General features: G+C 47.0%; 1 protein-coding gene across 1 annotated transcript in view; it reads left to right on the forward strand.

Moving 5' to 3' along the window:
- LOC110504767 (X-linked interleukin-1 receptor accessory protein-like 2) overlaps positions 1-21,549 on the forward strand; it is a 432,915-nt gene that overhangs the window by 226,651 nt on the left and 184,715 nt on the right. Inside the window, exon 3 of the mRNA XM_021583579.2 lies at positions 4,118-4,391. Within this exon, the coding sequence (XP_021439254.1) occupies positions 4,118-4,391 (274 nt within the window). The remainder of the gene's footprint in view (positions 1-4,117; positions 4,392-21,549) is intronic.

The raw sequence follows: 21,549 nt of genomic DNA on the forward strand, positions 1-21,549 counted from the left end.
AACCCTCCCCACTTCTCCAGCTCCATAATAGGAGGGGCCATAACCCTCCCCACTTCTCCAGCTCCATAACAGGAGGGGCCATAACCCTCCCCACTTCTCTAGCTCCATAACAGGAGGGGCCATAACCCTCCCCACTTCTCCAGCTCCATAACAGGAGGGGGCATAACCTTCCCCACTTCTCCAGCTCCATAACAGGAGGGGCCATAACCCTCCCCACTTCTCTAGCTCCATAACAGGAGGGGCCATAACCCTCCCCACTTCTCCAGCTCCATAACAGGAGGGGCCATAACCCTCCCCACTTCTCCAGCTCCATAACAAGAGGGCCCATAACATATTTATTTTCCTCTGATAAGATTGTTTTTTTCTGCGCCGGAGTGTAACTCATTTCAAGATTTATATCAAAATGGCTGTAACCCCTGCTCCCCCATTTATACCTCTGTAAAGCTACATGTCCACTAAAAGCTATTCATTCACATTTCTCAAGAAAATCCTAAACAAACTATCAAATGCAAGGACTGAAATTGCACATCAGCACAAAATATTTGGTGGGCTATAGCTCTGACGTTGACTTTTTTCCTCCTCTCAGCTGTCATTGCTGAAATTGCTATACTGCTTCATGATAAACTTGGCCAGTGTGCAGCAGCCAGGTCAAGCTATTATTATTAAAGCAGGTGCTGAGATCTACACAGGATTTTACAATGGATTGTGATTCTCTGTTGGGCTTAGTAGCTGTGAGGGCTGACGACCAGCAGCTAGAGACCTCAGTACTGGTTTTACAGCCCCTTTGTACCGACACACTGTGTGTGTGTATTTCATGGTGATGCCTTTATGTACCATTGTAGCAGACTATATTTCAATTTTTCAGTGGCTTTTCTTGGAAAGGTGAGAGAGTTAATGGACAGTTTCATGACATTGGGTTGTTATATTACATATGTTCAGTCCTTCCCATCTGTGGCCTGCTTTATGACACATCCTGGTTACTACTTTATTCTAACTTATTTTCAGACTCAAATATTATAGGTGGCGTTGTGCAAATGGGGATCTGTTGCAGCAGCTGACTGGAATTATATATCTGGCCTGTTAGGCCTCATCGTCACAATGAATAGCTCCCTCCTCAACCTTGCCACAGTGGCAAACACCAGGGAGGCAACGATGAATGAATCATTCAGAAAAGTGCATTGCGGCTGTGACTTCAGACAACATATGGTTGCTTCTCCAGCGCCCGTTTATTTAATCTGTAACCTGAGCACTCAGCGTTGGTTGGCTGTGCCTTTTGTCTAAAAGACAGTACATTAACCTAGCAGATTGAACTAATGCGTGCCGCTTCTGCTTTCCTTGCATCTCATCTCCCACACGTTTGAGCTCTCACAAATAAACTCAGGGAACATCACCTTCCATCGTAACCCTTCCCCTTGGCTCCAGCCTGCAGATTGGAGCCATCTCCTCCTCCTCCTCCTCCTCCTCCTCCTCCTCAGGCTCACTTGATGGATGTAATTTCCCCTTGTCAATTTTTACTTCCTGTCTATGTCAGGAATTCATTTTCCAACCTGGCAAGACAAATAATTATCCGAAATAATATAATCTATACTGTAAATCGTCTTGGTGGCAGACCTCAACACATTACAATGGACAGTTTTTCAATGTAAAACATATTTATAGGACACAGAGTGCTGGGACATGTACCTGGAGTCTGTAATTCCACTGATGTGCAACTGTGTTTCTGTAGGCAATTGGGGCTGTCAGCTTTTCTCATCAAGTTGACATCCGTATTTATGTTCCTCTGACTCAATGTCTATTATGACAGATGACAAAAAGACTGTCTTCATGTCTTCAATGAGTTGTCCATCCATGTAGCTGGCTGACCTGGCATTTGGGGTTTGTAATGTGAAAGCATCCTACTGTACTGTAGTCACACAATGAGAAGAGTAGCAGTCCATTTTAGGCAATTCACTGGTCATTTTTGGCCATAGACATACAGTACATCTTAAAGTAGTTATTATTTGAAAATTAACTGTGTTCATGGTAGAGTAAATTATTTTCTTTGCCTCTCTACAACAGCAGTGCCTTAGCTGCTAACTGGTTTATCCTAAATAACCCTGAATTAGTCTGATTGTGACTATGACCTTCTCTGCCTCAGCCTGTCATACGCTATTGTTTCACCATGTGTCACGGGTTCAAAGCTCACCAGCATTAAGGCAATCTTGACATGCTCATCATTACTGGCTCCTGTGGCTTTTCCCCCACTACTCACCTATGGATGACAATGGAGAGAGAGGAGAGCGGCAGCTAATTACCGAGTACAACTTGAAATGTCTTTGAAGCCTAGCTAGAGAGCGCCCATTTAGGATGCAAATGAAAATCCAAATGGAGAAGATGAATATGAGATGAGATTTTCTTCCTACTGCAAGGCACTAGTGTGAATACTTTAGAAGTCATTTGAATTTGACCCCCACAGTATAGGCTTAGTAGCTTCCATTTTCTGTAGCTCTATTATCAAATCAAATCAAACTTCGTTTGTCACATGCACCGAATACAACAAGTGTAGACCTTACTGTAAAATGCTTACTTACAAGCCCTTAACCAACAGTATAGTTCACAATAAAATAACAATAACGAGGCTATATATAGGGGGTACCAGTACCGAGTCAGTTTGTGGGGGTACAGGTTAGTTGAGGTAATTTGTACATGTAGGTAGGGGTGAAGTGACTATGCATAAATTATAAACAGTGCGTAGCATCAGTGTACAAAACAAATTGAGCGAGGTGTCAATGTAAATAGTCCGGTGGCCATGTGATTAATTGTTCAGCAGTCTAATGGCTTGGGGGTAGAAGCTGTTAAGGAGCCTTTTGGTCCGGTACCGCTTGCCATGCAGTAGCAGACAAAACAGTCTATGACTTGGGTGACTGGAGTCTCTGACAATTTTATGGGCTTTTTTCTGACACCGCCTATTATATAGGCCCTGGATGGCAGGAAGCTTGGCCCCAGTGATGTACTGGGCCGTACACACTACCCACTGTAGCTCCTTACGGTCAGATGCCGAGCAGTTGCCATGCCAGGCAGTGATGCAACCGGTCAGGATGCTCTCGATGGTGCAGCTGTAGAACCTTTTGAGGATCTGGGGACCCATGCCAAATCTTTTCAGTCTCCTGAGGGGGAAAAGGTTTTGTTGTGCCCTCTTCAAGACGGTCTTGGTGTGTTTGGACCATGATAGTTTGTTGGTGATGTGGACACCAAGGATCTTCAAACTCTCGCTACACTACAGCCCCATTGATGTTAATGGGGGCCTGTTCAGCCCGCTTTTTCTGGTAGTCCACGATCAGCTCCTTTGTCTTGCTTGCATTGAGGGAGAGGTTGTTGTCCTGGCACCACACTGCCAGTTCTCTGACCTCCTCCCTATAGGCTGCCTCATCATTGTCGGTGATCAGGCCTACCACTGTTGTGTCGTCTGCAAACTTAATGATGGTTTTGGAGTCGTGTTTGGCCACGCAGTCGTGGGTGAACAGGGAGTACAGAAGGGGACTAAGTACACACCCCTGAGGAGCCCCAGTGGTGAGGATCAGCGTGGCAGACGTGTTGCTGCCTACCTTTACCACCTGGGGGCTGCCCGTCAGGAAGTCCATGATCCAGTTGCAGAGGGAGTTGTTTAGTCCCAGGGTCCTTAGCTTACTGATGAGCTTTGTGGGCACTATGGTGTTGAACGTTGAGCTGGGGTCAATGAATAGTATTCTCACATAGGTGTTCCTTTTGTCCAGGTGGGAAAGGGCAGTGTGGAGTGAGATTGAGATTGCGTCATCTGTGGATCTGTTGGGGCGGTATGCGAATTGGAGTGGGTCTAGGGTAACCGGGAGGATACTGTTGATGTGAGCCATGACCAGCCTTTCAAAGCACTTCATGGCTACCGACGTGAGTGCTACGGGGCAGTAATCATTTAGGCAGGTTACCTTCGCTTCCTTGGGCAAAGGGACTATGGTGGATTTGGGTTTTCATTGCTCCATGCATTGTAGGATGAGGTTTAGGCTCTTAGTTCCTAGTTTAGCAAGCATATTATTCCATGACACCAACAACCACTCTGTTTGCACCAGTCCCCTAACCATATGTACTACTTCCTCCTCCACAGTGGACGGCTGCATCGATTGGTCGGTAGACCTGAAGAGGTACCGGGTCCTAGCAGGGGAACCAGTGAGGGTGAAGTGCGCCCTATTCTACAGCTACATCAGGACCAACTACTCCATGACTCAGAGCGCCAAGCTCCGGCTCATCTGGTACAAAAACAAAGGGGACTCTGAGGAGCCTATCATCTTCTCCGGCCATCGGCTCAGCAAGGAGGATGACTCCATCTGGTTCCGCTCAGCTGAGCTGGAGGACAACGGCTTCTACACCTGTGTCCTGAGGTGGGTTTATTTAGTTCCTGTGCCTCTGAGGAATGAAACAGTTGAGCTTTTCTTACAGTAACCCCCAACCAAGCACCATGTTTATTTTAGTCATCCACAGCCCACATTTTCAGGAATGTTCAACTGTTCACTGGATAACAGTTCATGACTGATCTTGGCTAGTGGTCCCACATATTGTACAGTAGTTTGAGAGGCCCTAATTTATCCATTTAGTTTACATCTACTTTCCAAAGCTACTGTGGTGAGTCAGTGTGTCTATTGTGATGCTGAACAGCCTCCTTGTTGCACGCCCACCGCGCCAGCCAAGCAAGCCCTGTGATTGCACACAGCATAAGGAGGAGGGAGAGAGCCACATCGCATGCCATGTTTCGTTTCCTCGCGGAGGAATGCATGACTCGCCTTGCGAGGTTAGTTCACCCCTGACACTGAACTGTGTTTGACTCGTGTTGTGGAACATGCAACTGACATTCCACAAAAGAATAGGCTTGCCAAAATCATTAATATCAAATCCATGATGTTCCTGTCAGTTCTATGCGAGAAGGATTGTGCTAGAATTCCCTCCTCGGATTATGACATCAAACAACCTGCGAATCATTTGATGAATAAATAAAAGGTGTTTTTATAACATCTAGTAAAAATATTTTCACTGTTCCTAGCTACTTTACCGTAAGAGTCCATGGTGAATAGAAAATAGAGACAACCTGACAGAGGCTTCAGCAAAACTCTCCTCAGATGAAGATCCAGCCCCTCTCTAACAAAGCTGATGCTTCTCCCTGGCCAATAATAAGTGTTTTCTCCCTCCTCTGCACTCCCCTCATGCTACGCTAACAGTCTATTTAGGAGAAGGTCCTGTCACTTTCACCTCGCTTCTTATTTTACTTACTTTCCCACCGAGTTGGTCATAGCAACAGCCACAGCTCAGACAGCCAGGCGCATTGCATTCCAATGTGTTAGCTAGCTGGAGAGTCATCAAGCTGAGCCTTATTCTTTTGCCTGGGGAACGACAGATCGTTTGGAAGGAGAAGAAAAAACAATACTGGAAATTGAAGTGGCATTTGCCCTGTGAAATGTGTTACTGAAAATAAGATACTGTGTACAGTGATGTATCTCTATGAAGTAATCTCAATATCCTCCAAATTCAATTCATTGTCTGTCAAAGACGATCAAGGTGAAAAGAAGAGAGAAGTCCTCTTTTCGCGCTTTAGTTTCCATTAATGGTGACTCTTGATCCCTGAAACCAAAGGAGCAGAAATCCAGATAAGTGGTGTTTTGGGTTTCTGGAGATCCCCAAGCAGCTTCTTTAATTAACCCCCAGAATACTGAAACTCCCAATAATGATACAAAACTACATCAAAGGCTGGCAGCACCCAGTTCTGAATCTAAAGGTAGGAATGTACAGTCTTCTCAGAGACAATTGCTGTAAAATGACATTGGCAGATGCTGCTGTGTCTGAAATGACAGGTTGGCTCTGGAATGACAGGGTGGCTCTGGAATGGAGGAATGTATTTTCTCAGAGGGTCTGCTGACCGCAGGAGGGGTAATATTCTGTGTCTGTCTCAGGCCCCCTACGCAGACCACTTGGAATAAAACAGACATCTTCAAACACACACACACACACAAACACAAACACATACACAGATACACACGCACAAACACACACTAGCCCTGCCATCGAGGCCTTCATGGCAGTTATATGGGGTACCAGGCAATGTCCTGTTTTATTGCAACATGAACAGTGACTAATCATGCCTGAATGCCAGAGAATCTCACAGCACCAGCATGACATGTTAAGCTGTAGCCAACGAGTCGATGCAATCTGCCCGGCTAATGCGCCTCGAGAGACAGATTCACCACACCTTTATTTCTCATTCTCTCCAGTGAGGCTAGACGAACCTCCCACATCACAGCACTGATGGAGGCATTTCACACCTTCCCCCAAACAATGGACACACGCTTAGCTTTGTTCAATAACTTTATGCCGAGGAGAAATACAACACATGTTCCCAATGTCTGAGGGATGCCTCTTATACAACACATATACAGTACATTATCTGAGCTAGGCTATCCCCCTGAGGCCTGTAGGGTAATATGTGCCACCTGTCTTTTTCTCCCCTCATAAGATAATTGTTCTTTCTCCAATCGCCCGGATGTCACAGACCTTTTCTTTCAAAGCGGTCCAGGTTTTGAACCTTTCTATTAATCTGTCCACGCAGGAGCCCATTAGAGAGAGAGAGAGCCAGAGAAGTGAGTCTTTTCTTTGGCACTGGCTGAATCTACGCTACCTCGCTTGCCAGTTCAAGTCAAATATTACACGCTCAAGCTTCAGCTTTGACAAGAATCAACTTTTAAACTCTCAAAACCACATTTATATTTACTTGGGCAGAGACTATTGTTATAAATGTCTACAAAGAGGGGATGGAGAGTGATCTGTCTGGCTTTCATGGAATCACATCAAAGACAAATCTATTGGTATACAGTAACTCACCAACCAGTGATTAAAAATGTTTTCAGTAAATACATTACAACGGGTCTAGACTTAAACAATCATTGTTAAAATGCTGTTCTACTAGATAAGATGTAATAATTTTGTAATTTCAAGCTTCACCATATGAGGCTGTTGTAATGGGGTGCATGCTGGTGGCATTGTAGTCAGGCGCAGGAGAACGAACTTGGTATAAACGTAGTATTTTAATAAATGCTCACAAACTGTGGGTACAAGTGGGTACAAAACCCGTCGCACACCATAACATACATAACATACAAAGTACCAATACATACAACAAACAATCACCGACAAGGACATGAGGGGAAACAGAGGGTTAAATACATGTAATTGATGGGATTTGAACCAGGTGTGATGGAAGACAAGACAAAACCAATGAAAAATGAATTAGTGATGGCTAGAAGACCGGTGACTTCGACCTGCGAACACCACTCGAACAAGGAGAGGGACCGACTTCGGCGGAAGTCGTGACAGTACCCTGGAGCCGCGCGTCGACACCGACCTCGGGGACGACCCAGAGGGCGAGGCACAGGGCGATCCGGATGGAGACGGTGGAAATCTCGCAGCATAGAAGGATCCAACACGTCCTCCACCGGAACCCAGCATCTCTCCTCCGGACCATACCCCTCCCAGTCCACGAGGTCCTGGAGGCCCCTCGCCCGACGTCTCAAATCCAGTATGGAACGAACAGGGTACGCTGGGGCCCCCTCGACATCCAGAGGGGGCGGAGGAACCTCCCGCACCTCAGACTCCTGGAGCGGGCCAGCCACCACCGGCCTGAGGAGAGACAAATGGAACGAGGGGTTAATGCGGTAATCCGGGGGAAGCTGTGACCTATAACATACCTCGTTCACTCTCCTCGGGACTTTAAATGGCCCCACAAACCGCGGACCCAGCTTCCGACAGGGCAGGCGGAGGGGCAGGTTTCGGGTCGAGAGCCAGACCCGGTCCCCCGGGGCGAACATGGGGGCCTCACTGCGGTGACGGTCTACTTTCTGAAGGTGGACATGGGCGGTGTCCCCTGTCCCTCCGCGCGCCGGAACTAGTCATCCACCGCAGGAGCCTCGGTCTGACTCTGCTGCTAAGGAGCCAGAACCGGCTGATACCCCAAAAAATACTGGAAGGGAGAGAGGTTAGTTGAGGAGTGGCGGAGAGAGTTCTGGGCCATCTCTGCCCAGTGCACGAATGCTGCCCACTCTCCCAGCCGGTCCTGGAAATAAGACCTCAGAAACCTACTCACATCCTGGTTAACTCTCTCCACCTGCCCGTTACTCTCGGGGTGAAAACCTGAGGTAAGGCTGACCGAGACCCCCAGACGTTCCATGAACGCCCTCCAGACCCTCGACATGAACTGGAGACCCCGATCAGACACTATATCCTCAGGCACCCAGTAGTGCCGGAGGACAAGAGTAAACAGGGCCTCTGCAGTCTTTAGGGCCGTAGGGAGACCGGGCAAAGTGAGGAGACGACAGGACTTAGTAAAACGATCCACAATGACCAGGATCGTGGTGTTACCCTGTGAAGGTGGAAGATCGATTATGAAATCCACCGACAGGTGCGACCACGGCCGTTGTGGAACGGGTAAGGGTTGTAGGTTACCTCTGGGCAGGTGCCTAGCAGCCTTACACTGGGTGCACACCGAGCAGGCAGAAACATAAACCCTCACATCCTTAGCCAAAGTGGGCCACCAGTACTTCCCACTAAGACAGAGCACCATCCGGGCCGATCCCAGGATGACCAGGGTAGGGGGATGTGTGGGCCCAATAGATTAGCTGGTCGCGGACAACAGACGGAATGTACAGACGCCCAGCTGGACACTGAGGGGGAGCGGGCTCTGCACGTGACGCCCACTCCATGTCCGCGTCCAGCTCCCATACTACCGACGCCACCAAGCAAGAGGCAGGGAGTATGGGCGTGGGATCCATGGGCCGCTCCTCTGTGTCATACAGCCGGGAAAATGCGTCTGCCTTAATGTTCTGGGAGCCTGGTCTGTAAGAAAGGGTATACACAAAATGGGTGAAAAACATGGCCCACCTTGCGTGGCGAAGGTTCAGTTTCCTCGCCGCCCGGATGTACTCCAGATTGCGGTGGTCAGTCCGGATGAGAAAAGGGTGTTTAGCCTCCTCAAGCCAATGTCTCTACGCCTTCAAAAGGCCTTGACGACAGCCAACAACACCCGGTACTCCACGCCATAGTTTCGCTCCGCCGGGCTGAGCTTCTTCGAGAACAAGGCACAAGGGAGGAGCTTCGGTGGCATACCTGAGCGCTGAGAGAGCACAGCTCCTATCAAATCAAATCAAATCAAATGTATTTATATAGCCGTTCGTACATCAGCTGATATCTCAAAGTGCTGTACAGAAACCCAGCCTAAAACCCCAAACAGCAAGCAATGCAGGTGTAGAAGCACGGTGGCTAGGAAAACTCCCTAGAAAGGCCAAAACCTAGGAAGAAACCTAGAGAGGAACCAGGCTATGTGGGGTGGCCAGTCCTCTTCTGGCTGTGCCGGGTGGAGATTACAGAGCGTGGCCAAGATGTTCAAATGTTCATAAATGACCAGCATGGTCAAATAATAATAATCACAGGCAGAACAGTTGAAACTGGAGCAGCAGCACGGCCAGGTGGACTAGGGACGGCAAGGAGTCAGGTAGTCCTGAGGCATGGTCCTAGGGCTCAGGTCCTCTGAGAGAGAGAAAGAAAGAGAGAAAGAGAGAATTAGAGAGAGCATACTTAAATTCACACAGGACACCGGATAGGACAGGAGAAGTACTCCAGATATAAGAAACTGACCCTAGCCCCCCGAAACAAAAACCCTATGCAGCATAAATACTGGAGGCTGAGAGAGGAGGGGTCAGGAGACACTGTGGCCCCATCCGATGACACCCCCGGACAGGGCCAAACAGGAAGGGTATAACCCCACCCACTTTGCCAAAGCACAGCCCCCACACCACTAGAGGGATATCTTCAAACACCAATTTACCATCCTGAGACAAGGCTGAGTATAGCCCACAAAGATCTCCGCCACGGCACAACCCAATGAGGGGCGCCAACCCAGACAGGAAGATCACATCAGTGACTCAACCCACTCAAGTGACGCACCCCTCCTAGGGACGGTATGAAAGAGCCCTAGTAAGCCAGTTACTCAGCTTTCCGTTCACCTTCACACTCCTGGGCGAGACTACACTCAATCATATGACCAACTGAAGAGATGAGTCTTCAGTAAAGACTTGAAGGTTGAGACCGAGTTTGCGTCTTTCACATGGGTAGGCAGACCATTCCATAAAAATGGAGCTCTATAGGAGAAAGCCCTGCCTCCAGCTGTTTGCTTAGAAATTCTAGGGACAATTAGGAGGCCTGCGTCTTGTGACCGTAGCGTACGTGTAGGTATGTACGGCAGGACCAAATCAGAGAGATAGGTAGGAGCAAGCCCATGTAATGCTTTGTAGGTTAGCAGTAAAACCTTGAAATCAGCCATTGCCTTGACAGGAAGCCTGTGTAGGGAGGCTAGCACTGGAGTAATATGATAAAAAATGTTGGTTCTAGTCAAGATTCTAGCAGCCGTATTTAGCACTAACTGAAGGTTATTTAGTGCTTTATCCAGGTCGCCGGAAAGTAGAGCATTGCAGTAGTCTAACCTCGAAGTGACCAAAGCATGGATTCATTTTTCTGCATCATTTTTGGACAGAAAGTTTCAGATTTTTACAATGTTACGTAGATGGAAAAAAGCTGTCCTTGAAACAGTCTTGATATGTTCTTCAAAAGAGAGATCAGGGTCCAGAGTAACGCCGAGGTGCTTCACAGTTTTATTTGAGATGACTGTACAACCATTAAGATTAATTGTCAGATTCAACAGAAGATCTCTTTGTTTCTTGGGACCTAGAACAAGCATCTCTGTTTTGTCCGAGTTTAAAAGTAGAAAGTTTGCAGCCATCCACTTCCTTATGTCTGAAACACATGCTTCTAGCAAGGGCAATTTTGTGGCTTCACCATGTTTCATTGAAATGTACAGCTGTGTGTCATCCGCATAGCAGTGAAAGTTAACATTATGTTTTCGAATGACATCCCCAAGAGGTAAAATACACTGCTCAAAAAAATAAAGGGAACACTAAAATAACACATCCTAGATCTGAATGAATTAAATATTCTTATTAAATACTTTTTTCTTTACATAGTTGAATGTGCTGACAACAAAATCACTCAAAAATTATCAATGGAAATCAAATGTATCAACCCATGGAGGGACTGGATTTGGACTCACATTTAAAATTAAAGTGGAAAACCACACTACAGGCTGATCCAACTTTGATGTAATGTCCTTAAAACAAGTCAAAATGAGGCTCAGTAGTGTGTGTGGCCTCCAAGTGCCTGTATGACCTCCCTACAACGCCTGGGCATGCTCCTGATGAGGTGGCGGATGGTCTCCTGAGGGATCTCCTCCTAGACCTGGACTAAAGCATCCGCCAACTCCTGGACAGTCTGTGGTACAACGTGGCGTTGGTGGGTGGAGCGAGACATGATGTCCCAGATGTGCTCAATTGGATTCAGGTCTGGGGAACGGGCGTGCCGGTCCATAGCATCAATGTATTCCTCTTTCAAGAACTGCTTACACACTCCAGCCACATGAGGTCTAGCATTGTCTTGCATTAGAAGGAACCCAGGGCCAACCGCATCAGCATATGGTCTCACAAGGGGTCTGAGGATCTCATCTCGGTACCTAATGGCAGTCAGGCTACCTCTGGCGAGCACATGGAGGTCTGTGCGGCCCCCCAAAGAAATGCCACCCCACACCATGACTGACCCACCGCCAAACCGGTCATGCTGGAGGATGTTGCAGGCAGCAGAATGTTCTCCACGGCGTCTCCAGACTGTCACATGTGCTCAGTGTGAACCTGCTTTCATCTGTGAAGAGCACAGGGCGCCAGTGGCAAATTTGCCAATCTTGGTGTTCTCTGGCAAATGAAAAACGTCCTGCACGGTGTTGGGCTGTAAGCACAACCCCCACCTGTGGACGTCGGGCCCTCATACCACCCTCATGGAGTCTGTTTCTGACCGTTTGAGCAGACACATGCACATTTGTGGCCTGCTGGAGGTCATTTTGCAGGGCTCTGGCAGTGCTCCTCCTGCTCCTCCTTGCACAAAGGCGGAGGTAGCGGTCCTGCTGCTGGGTTGTTGCCCTCCTACGGCCTCCTCCACATCTCCTGATGTACTGGCCTGTCTCCTGGTAGACAGGCCAGCAAACCTTCTTGCCACAGCTCACATTGATGTGCCATCCTGGATGCCGCCAGCATTCAAAAGTGACCAAAACATCAGCCAGGAAGCATAGGAACTGAGAAGTGGTCTGTGGTCCCCACCTGCAGAACCACTCCTTTATTGGGGGTGTCTTGCAATTTGCCTATAATTTCCACTTGTTGTTTATTCCATTTGCACAACAGCATGTGCCATTTATTGTCAATCAGTGTTGCCTCCTAAGTGGACAGTTTGATTTCACAGAAGTGTGATTGACTTGGAATTACATTGTGTTGTTTAAGTGTTCCCTTTATTTTTTTGAGCAGTGTATATAGTGAAAACAATAGTGGTCCTAAAACGGAACCTTGAGGAACACCGAAATTTACAGTTGATTTGTCAGAGGACAAACCATTCACAGAGACACACTGATATCTTTCCGACAGATAATATCTATACCAGGCCAGAACTTGTCCGTGTAGACCAATATGGGTTTCCAATCTCTCCAAAAGAATGTGGTGATCGATGGTATCAAAAGCAGCACTAAGGTCTAGGAGCACGAGGACAGATGCAGAGCCTCGGTCTGATGCCATTAAAAGGTAATTTACCACGTTCACAAGTGCAGTCTCAGTGCTATGATGGGGTCTAAAACCAGACTGAAGCATTTCGTATACATGGTTTGTCTTCAGGAAGGCAGTGAGTTGCTGCGCAACAGCCTCTTCTAAGATTTTTGAGAGGAGTGGAAGATTCGATATCGGCCGATTATTTTTTTATATTTTCTGGGTCAAGGTTTGGCTTTTTCAAGAGAGGCTTTATTACTGACACTTTTAGTGACTTTGGTACACATCCGGTGGATAGAGAGCCGTTTATTATGTTCAACATAGGAGGGCCAAGCACAGGAAGCAGCTCTTTCAGTAGGTTAGTTGGAATAGGGTCCAGTATGCAGCTTGAAGGGTTAGAGGCCATGATTATTTTCATCATCGTGTCAAGAGATATAGTACTAAAACACTTGAGTGTCTCTCTTGATCCTAGGTCCTGGCAGAGTTGTGCAGACTCAGGACAACTGAGCTTTGAAGGAATACGCAGATTTAAAGAGGAGTCCGTAATTTGTTTTCTAATAATCATGATCTTTTCCTCAAAGAAGTTCATGAATTTATTACTGCAGAAGTGAAAGCCACCCTCTCTTGGGAGATGATGCTTTTTAGTTAGCTTTGCGACAGTATCAAAAAGGAATTTCGGATTGTTCTTATTTTCCTCAATTAAGTTGGAAAAAAGGACGATCGAGCAGCAGTAAGGGCTCTTCGGTACTGCACGGTCTTTCCAAGCTAGTCGGAAGAATTCCAGTTTGGTGTGGCACCATTTCCGTTCCAATTTTCTGGAAGCTTGCTTCAGAGCTCGGGTATTTTCTGTATACCAGGGAGCTAGTTTCTTATGAGAAATGTTTTGACGTTTTAGGGGTGCAACTGCATCTAGGGTATTGCACAAGGTTAAATTGAGTTCCTCAGTTATGGGACATCAAGGAATCTTTGTGTTGTCTGTGAATATATAGCACAACTTTTGATGTTCCTTGGTTGGGGTCTGAGCAGATTATTTGTTGCAATTGCAAACGTAATAAAATGGTGGTCCGATAGTCCAGGATAATGAGGAAAAACATTAAGATCCACAACATTTATTCCATGGGACAAAGCTAGGTCCAGAGTATGACTGTGACATTGAGTAGGTCCAGAGACATGTTGGACAATACCCACTGAGTCGATGATGGCTCCGAAAGCCTTTTGGAGTGGGTCTGTGGATATTTTCCATGTGAATATTAAAGTCACCAAAGATTATAATATTATCTGCTCAATGAGGAATGCTGTATATGGCCCAGGAGGCCTGTAAACAGTAGCTATAAAAAGTGATTGAGTAGGCTGCATAGATTTCATGACTAGAAGCTCAAAAGACAAAAACATCTTTTTTTTTTGTAAATTGAAATTTGCTATCGTAAATGTTAGCAACACCTTCGACTTTGCGGGATGCACGGGGGATATGGTCACTAGTGTAGCCAGGAGGTGAGGCCTCATTTAACACAGTGAATTCATCAGGCTTAAGCCACGTTTCAGTCAGGCCAATCACATGAAGATTATGATCAGTGATTAGTTAATTGACTATAATTGCCTTTGAAGTAAGGGATCTAACATTAAGTAGCCCTATTTTGAGATGTGATGTATCATGATCTCTTTCAATAATGACAGGAATGGAGGAGGTCTTTATCCTACTGAGATTGCTAAAGCGAACACCGCCATGTTTAGTTTTGCCCAACCTAGGTCGAGGCACAGACACGCTCTCAGACACGGTCTCAACCTCCTCTATGAACGCCAAAGAGGGATCCGGATGGGCCAGCACGGGAGCCAAGGTAAACAGAGCCCTCAGGTGACTGAAAGCCCTGTCTCACTCAGCTGTACACTGCAAACGCACCGGACCCCCCTTCAGTAGTGAAGTAATGGGAGCTGCTACCTGACCAAAACCCTGGATAAACCTCCGGTAGTAGTTGGCAAACCCTAAGAATCGCAGCACCTCCTTTACCGTGGTGGGAGCCGGCCAATTACGCACGGCTGCAATGCGATCACTCTCCATCTCCACCCCTGACGTGGAAATACGATACCCTACGAGGGAGACGGACTGTTGGAAGAACAGGCATGTCTCAGCCTTGACGTACAGGTCATGCTCCAACAGGCGACCAAGCACCAAGCGACCAAGCACTCTGCGCACGTGCAGCGGAGTATATCAAAATGTTATCAATATACACCACTACACCCTGCCCGTGCAGGTCCCTTGTATACAAAATGTTGGAAGACTGATGGCGCATTCATCAACCCTTACGGCATGACGAGGTACTCATAGTGCCCAGAGGTGTTACTGAAAGCCGTCTTCCACTCGTCTCCCTCCCGGATACGCACCAGGTTGTAAGCGCTCCTGAGATCTAGTTTGGTGAAGAAGCGCACCCCGTGCATTGACTCTATTTCTGTTGCTATGAGCGGTAGTGGGTAACTATACCTCACCGTGATCTGATTTAGACCCCGATAGTCAATACACGGGCACAGACCCCCATCCTTCTTCTTCACAAAAAGAAACTCGAGGAGGCGGGTGAAGTGGAGGACCGAATGTACCCCTGACGCAGGGATTCGGAGACATATGTTTCCATAGCCTCCTGTGAGAGGGGATACACGTGACTCCTGGGAAGTGCAGCGTCTACCAGGAGATCTATCGCACAATCGCGCCCATCGATGAGGTGGTAATTGAGTCGCCTTCTTTTTAGAGAAGGCGAGAGCCAAATCGGCATATTCAGGGGGAATGTGGTCTGGACTCTCCACCGTAGTAGCACCAACGGAAACCCCTAAACATCTACCTGAGCACTCTCGCGACCACCCCGTAAGAGCCCTCTGTGGCCAAGAAACAGTGGGGTTATGACAAGCTAACCAGGGTAGGCCCAGCACCACGGGAAACGCAGGAGAGTCAATAAGAAAGAGACTAATTCTCTCCTTATGATTCCCCTGCGTCACCATGCCCAAAGGAGCGGTGACCTCCCTAATCTCCCTAATGGTCGACTATCGAAGGCGTGAAAGGGGAAAGGCACATCCACGGGACAAATGGGGATCCCTAAACTATGGGCTAAAGCTTTATCAATGAAATTCCCAGCCGCGCCTGAATCGATGAGCGCCTTATGCTGGGAATGTGGGGAAAACTCAGGAAAAGTGACAGACACAAGCATATGTGCAACAGAGGACTCTGGGTGAGGATGGTGCCAGCTCACCTGGGGTGACGCCAGAGCGCCCTGCCTGCTGCCTCGATTCCCAGAGGAACCCATCCGGCACCGACCGGCAGTGTGACCTCTGCGGCCACAGATAGTGCACGAGCAGGAACCCCCTCCTTTCTTCCTGCGCACCCCCCCCCCTCCCAGCTCCATGGGTATTGGAGAGGGGGTGCGGGAGGATGGAACCACCAGACCCCGATCTGAACGTCCGCGAGCAGCCAGCAGGTTGAGGGTGGTGTCTCTGCAGACGCAGCTCCCGACGGACGTCCTCGCGTAGACTGCAGCGGTAATGATCGATCAGGGCCTTGTTCCATCCCGCGCTGGCAGCCAGGGTCCTAAACTCAGGTCGGAATCATAGGCGCTCCTCGTCTCTTGCCTGAGATGGCAAGGCGCTCACCCGCCGCTCTACCCTCGGGTGCGTGATTGAAGACTGTGTGAACTCCTCAAACTGATCCAACACCGCATCTCCCTCTCTCCACACGGCGTTGGCCCACTCCAGGGCTTTCCCGGTGAGGCACGAGACGAGGGCAAACACCCTCTCACGGTCCGATGGATCTGGGTGGACCGTGGCCAGATAGAGGTTTAATTGAAGGAGGAAACCCTGGCAGTGTGCAGCACTCCCGTCGAACTCCTGTGGCAAGGAGAGATGGATTCCACTGGGTTCAGGCAGGAAAGGGGCACTCAGGGGAGACCCCGGTTGTGCTGGTGGAGGCGCTGGAAGAACTCCCTGTCTCTCCCAGCGGTCCAATGTCTGGACAACGCAGTCTATGACGGCACTAAGATGGTAAAGTATTACTGCATGCTCCTGGACGCGCTCCTCTACCTCTATGGCCGGGGTACCTTTTCCTGCTGACTCCATAGAAGGGTCGGTGATTTTGTAATGGGGTGCGTGCTGGTGGCAGGGAAGTCAGGCGCAGGAGAACGAACTTGGTATAAACGGAGTAATTTAATAAATGCTCACAAACTCTGAAAACCAACATATACAAAATAAAGAAAGTGGGTACAAAACCCGTCGCACACCATAACATACAAAGCACCAATACATAAAACAAACAATCACCGACAAGGACATGAGGGGAAACAGGGGGTTAAGTACACAACATGTAATTGATGGGATTGGAACCAGGTGTGATGGAAGACAAGACAAAACCAATTAAAAATTAAAAATGGATCAGTGATGGCTAGAAGATCGGTGACATCGACGGCCGAACACCGCTCGAACAAGGAGAGGGGCCGACTTCGGCGGAAGTTGTGACAGCTGTGTTAGAGGGTAGACCGTCTTTTAGGAAAAATCTATCCAAACAAAATAAAAATACCTTCTGAGACATTATTATTGATAGATAAAACCAGTTAGTTATCAGACACACAGACAGACAGGCAGACAGACAGAGATTCTCACAGACAGGCAGCTAGGCAGCGTAGCTATGAGATGTTAATTTGTAAGCCCCTCACTTGCAGAACATCATATAGCATCTGAAAGCTATGATCCTTATTGATGTCAGCTGTTAAATTCACTTCAATAAGTGTATATGAAGGGGAGGAGACAGGTTAATAAAGGATTTTTAAGCCTTGAGACAATTGAGACATGGATTGTGTATATGTGCCATTCAGAGGGTGAATGGGCAATACTAAAGATTTAAGTGCCTTTGAACTGGGTATGGTAGTTTGTCAAGAACTGCAACGCTGCTGGGTTTTTCACGATCAACAGATTCCTGTGTGTATCAAGAATGGTCCACCGCCCAAAGAACATCCAGTAAACGGCAGACCAGTGGTCGAAAATGGGGACAAAGGAGGCTGACACGAACTACGCAGAGCAACAGACGGGCTACAGTTAGTCAACTGACAGTCCAGTAAAACATTGGTGCCCAAAGTCCCATAAAAGAATGCACAATTCGTCGTAACTTGTCACGAATGGGGTATGGCAGCTGACGACCTTACAGAGCTCCTCTTCTTTTAGCAAACAACAAGAAACTGTGGTTGCAGTTGGCTAAGAAACAGAACACTGGACTGGAGAATTGGAAAAACATTGCCTGGTCTGATGAATTGTGGTTTCTGATGTTTCACACTGATGGGAGGACTAGAGTATGGAGAAAAGCACGAGTACATGTATCCATTCTGCTGTGTGTCAACATATCAGGTTGATGGTGGTTGTGCTATGGTGTGGGCTGTGTTTTCATGACACACATTGGGCCCCTTGATATAAGTGGAGCAACATTTGAATGCCACAGGATTTCTGAACAGCATTGCCAATCAGGTGCATCCCTTTATGGCAGCAAAATAATGCACAATTCGTCGTAGCCCGACACGAATGGGGTATTGCAGCTGACGACCTTACATACCTGTGTATCCATCTGCGAATTGATTTTTTCAGCAGGATAATGCCACAATGGTTCCAGGAACATGACAGTAATTTTTAAGCTTACTGCAGTAGCCTGCCCAGTCACCAGATCTCAATCCAAGATGAAATAAGCTATTCAGAGTAGAGATCCACTACCACCCAACTTGACACAACTGTGGGAAGCATTGTTGTCAACATGGGCCATCATGCCTGTGGAACGCTTCCGACACCTTGTAGAGTCTATGCCCCGACGACTTGAGGCTGTTCTGAGGGGGAAAGGGGGTGCAAACATGTTCTTAATGTTTTGTATACTCACTGTATTTTGAAACTGTGAGAGTGATAGTTAAATCCGTTTTCAATTTCATTGTATTTCTATTGTGAATTCATTCAACATATCTTGACTGACATACTGTATCATTTGACCACTACAGTGCATTTGTTATGATAATAATCCATATAAAGTGCAGTAATTTGTTAAATTAGAGGTACGTGTGAAAGTGAAACCGTTGTTGAAATACTATAAAAGTCTGAGATAATGGGAAATAGAATGAGAGGCTAATATTGCTCTTTTGGACGATTGGTAGGAGTTTTTTTGCCGAAAGTACAGATTGGCTCATCAGATATAATTTCCCATGAGGATTTAAGACCTGCTTTAGAGAGGCAAACAAACACATGCCATTCCAGTGCACATCCAAGTGCTATCCGCTCTCAGGTTTTAGTCAACAGCAACTTTTCAGTGGGATCTTGCTGATCTCACAGCCCTCGATGAGCCAATGTTTTGGATGCAATCATCAGCAAAACAAAATGTAACATACCATTTCCATACACCATTGCACGACAGGTTGAAGTCCAGAGGGGTTTCTTTGCCATCAATGGGCTCCCAAATACAAGCAGAGCAGTAGAAGACAGCAACATCGCCATAAAAGCACAATCCCAAAACAAGTTATGTGAACAGAAAAGCTTTCCACTCTTAATGTGCAAGTGATAGGTTATGTGATGCGCAAAAGACGCTGCTGAATGTGGTGGCCAGGTGGAATGCACGACTCACAGAACAGCAATGTTGGCCTATACTCATACAGGAGACAGCTGTTGAGGATGGATGGCTTATTGGTGAGTTGCCTACTCATTTGAGGGATATTTGCCATTGCTAAAGCAACTTGAATTGCCCTAATGGTCCGCTCTTTGTACCTATGTTTTTATTTTTACTGGTCAAGCCTGTGTGTTGAGGCACAGATCTGGGGAAGGGTATCGAAAAATGTCTGCAGCATTGAAGGACCCCAAGAACACAGTGGCCTCCATCATTTTTAAATGGAAGACGTTTGGAACTACCAAGACTCTTCCTAGAGCTGGCCGCCCGGCCAAACTGAACAATCGGGGGAAAAGGGCATTGGTCAGGGAGGTTACCAAGAACCTGATGGTCACTCTGACAGAGTTCTTGAGATCCTCTGTGGAGATGGGAGAATCTTCCAGAAGGACAACCATCTCTGCACCACTCAATCAGGCCTTTATGGTAGAGTGGACACGAAGCTACTCCTCAGTAAGAGGCACATGACAGCCCGCTTGGAGTTGCCAAGACTCTCAGACCATGAGAAACAAGATTCTCTGGTCGGATGAAACCAAGATTTAACTCTTTGGCCTGAATGCCAAGCGTCACATCTGGAGGAAACCTGGCACCATCCCTACGGTGAAGCATGGTGCTGGCAGCATCATGCTGTGGGGATGTTTTTCAACAGCAGGGACTGGAAGACTAGTCAGGATCGAGGCAAACATGAACGGAGCCAAGTACAAGGAGTTCTTTGATGAAAGCCTGCTCAAGAGTGCTCAGGACCTCAGACTGGGGCAAAGGTTCACTTTCCAACAGGACAATGACCCTAACCACACAGCCAAGACAACGCAGGAGTGCCTTCGGGACAAGTTTTTGAAAATAGCTGTACAGCAACGCTCCCCATCCAACCTGACAGAGCTTGGGAGGATCTTCAGAGAACACATGTGTGCCAAGCTTGTAGAGTCACACCAATTATATTCGAGGCTGTAGGCGCTGCCAAAGGTGCTTCAACAAAGTACTGAGGTAAGGGTCTGAATACTTATGTATAAGTGATATTTCAGTTTATTTTTTATAAAATATTGGAAAACATGTCTGAAACCCTGGTTTTTGTAATCAATTTTAGAATAAGGCTGTAATGTAACAATATGTGGAAAAAGTCAAGGGGTCTGAAGGCACTGTACATTCCCAGCAGGCTTTAAAGGGATGATTTTGACCATACAGTGTATGGTTAATTAGGGCGTGTTTCAAAATGCAAATAGAAGAGGTTGTGCCAGAGCACTGAGGCTGAGAACAATTGGTATCAATTATTATGACGTTTGTTTGATAAATCACACTTTTTCTATGAGTACGAATATTCAAAATTCCTTTCGTAAAGAGTATCTTAGTAGTTTACACACAATATTGATAAATGAGGCCCCAGGAACTGGATTCCCAGAATAAGGAGTAAGGAGGTTTGATGCTGGAGAAAACCTGGCTGTATCGTTGATATGCTGCTCTGCGTAGCAGCCCCATAGGGACCACTCTCGCGCCCATTTAACCTTGAACATCACACAATCCCATTGATCCAGGTTGAACCAACTCCTGCAGATTAGTGATGTGGAGAGTTTCATCAATGGCCCATGAGTCAACAGAAACCCCATTATCCTGTGTAGTGATGATGTACTCAGATTCTGTCACACATTGACATGTTTCTTGCCATTGCTTTTCAACACCTTTTTTAAAATGTGATTTCCTTGTACATTCTGTCTGTTTGATCTTCTCTTGGTGTGTGTAGTGGGAGAGAGAGAGAGAGAGCGAGTGAGGGTGTGTGTCTGTTACTTTTTTTCTCCAAAGGTCATTTACACTGGGGCAGCAGGGTAGCCTAGTGGTTAGAGCATTGGACTAGTAACTGGAACTGTTGCAAGTTCAAACCCCCGAGCTGACAAGGTACAAATCTGTCGTTCTGCCCCTGAACAGGCAGTTAACCCACTAGGCTGTCATTGAAAATAAGAATTTGTTCTTAACTGACTTGCCTAGTTAAAAAAATAAAACTAGAGGTTTAATCACTCCAAAAGTAGGGTCTTCATGGTTCATTCCCAGTTAGTGGTTACAATTTAAATGAAATTGGAGGCTCATGTACTCTTAAATATTTTGCATTCCTCTTTAAAACTTGACTATATTTCCCTCTTACAGAGAAATGGTGGAAATTATTTCTCCCCCCATTTTAATCAATGGAATTGGCCTACATTTTGATTTAAACTGTTGCATGTAAAATTCTCT

This window comes from Oncorhynchus mykiss, chromosome 31 (genome assembly GCF_013265735.2).
Source record: "Oncorhynchus mykiss isolate Arlee chromosome 31, USDA_OmykA_1.1, whole genome shotgun sequence".
Lineage (NCBI taxonomy): Eukaryota > Metazoa > Chordata > Actinopteri > Salmoniformes > Salmonidae > Oncorhynchus > Oncorhynchus mykiss.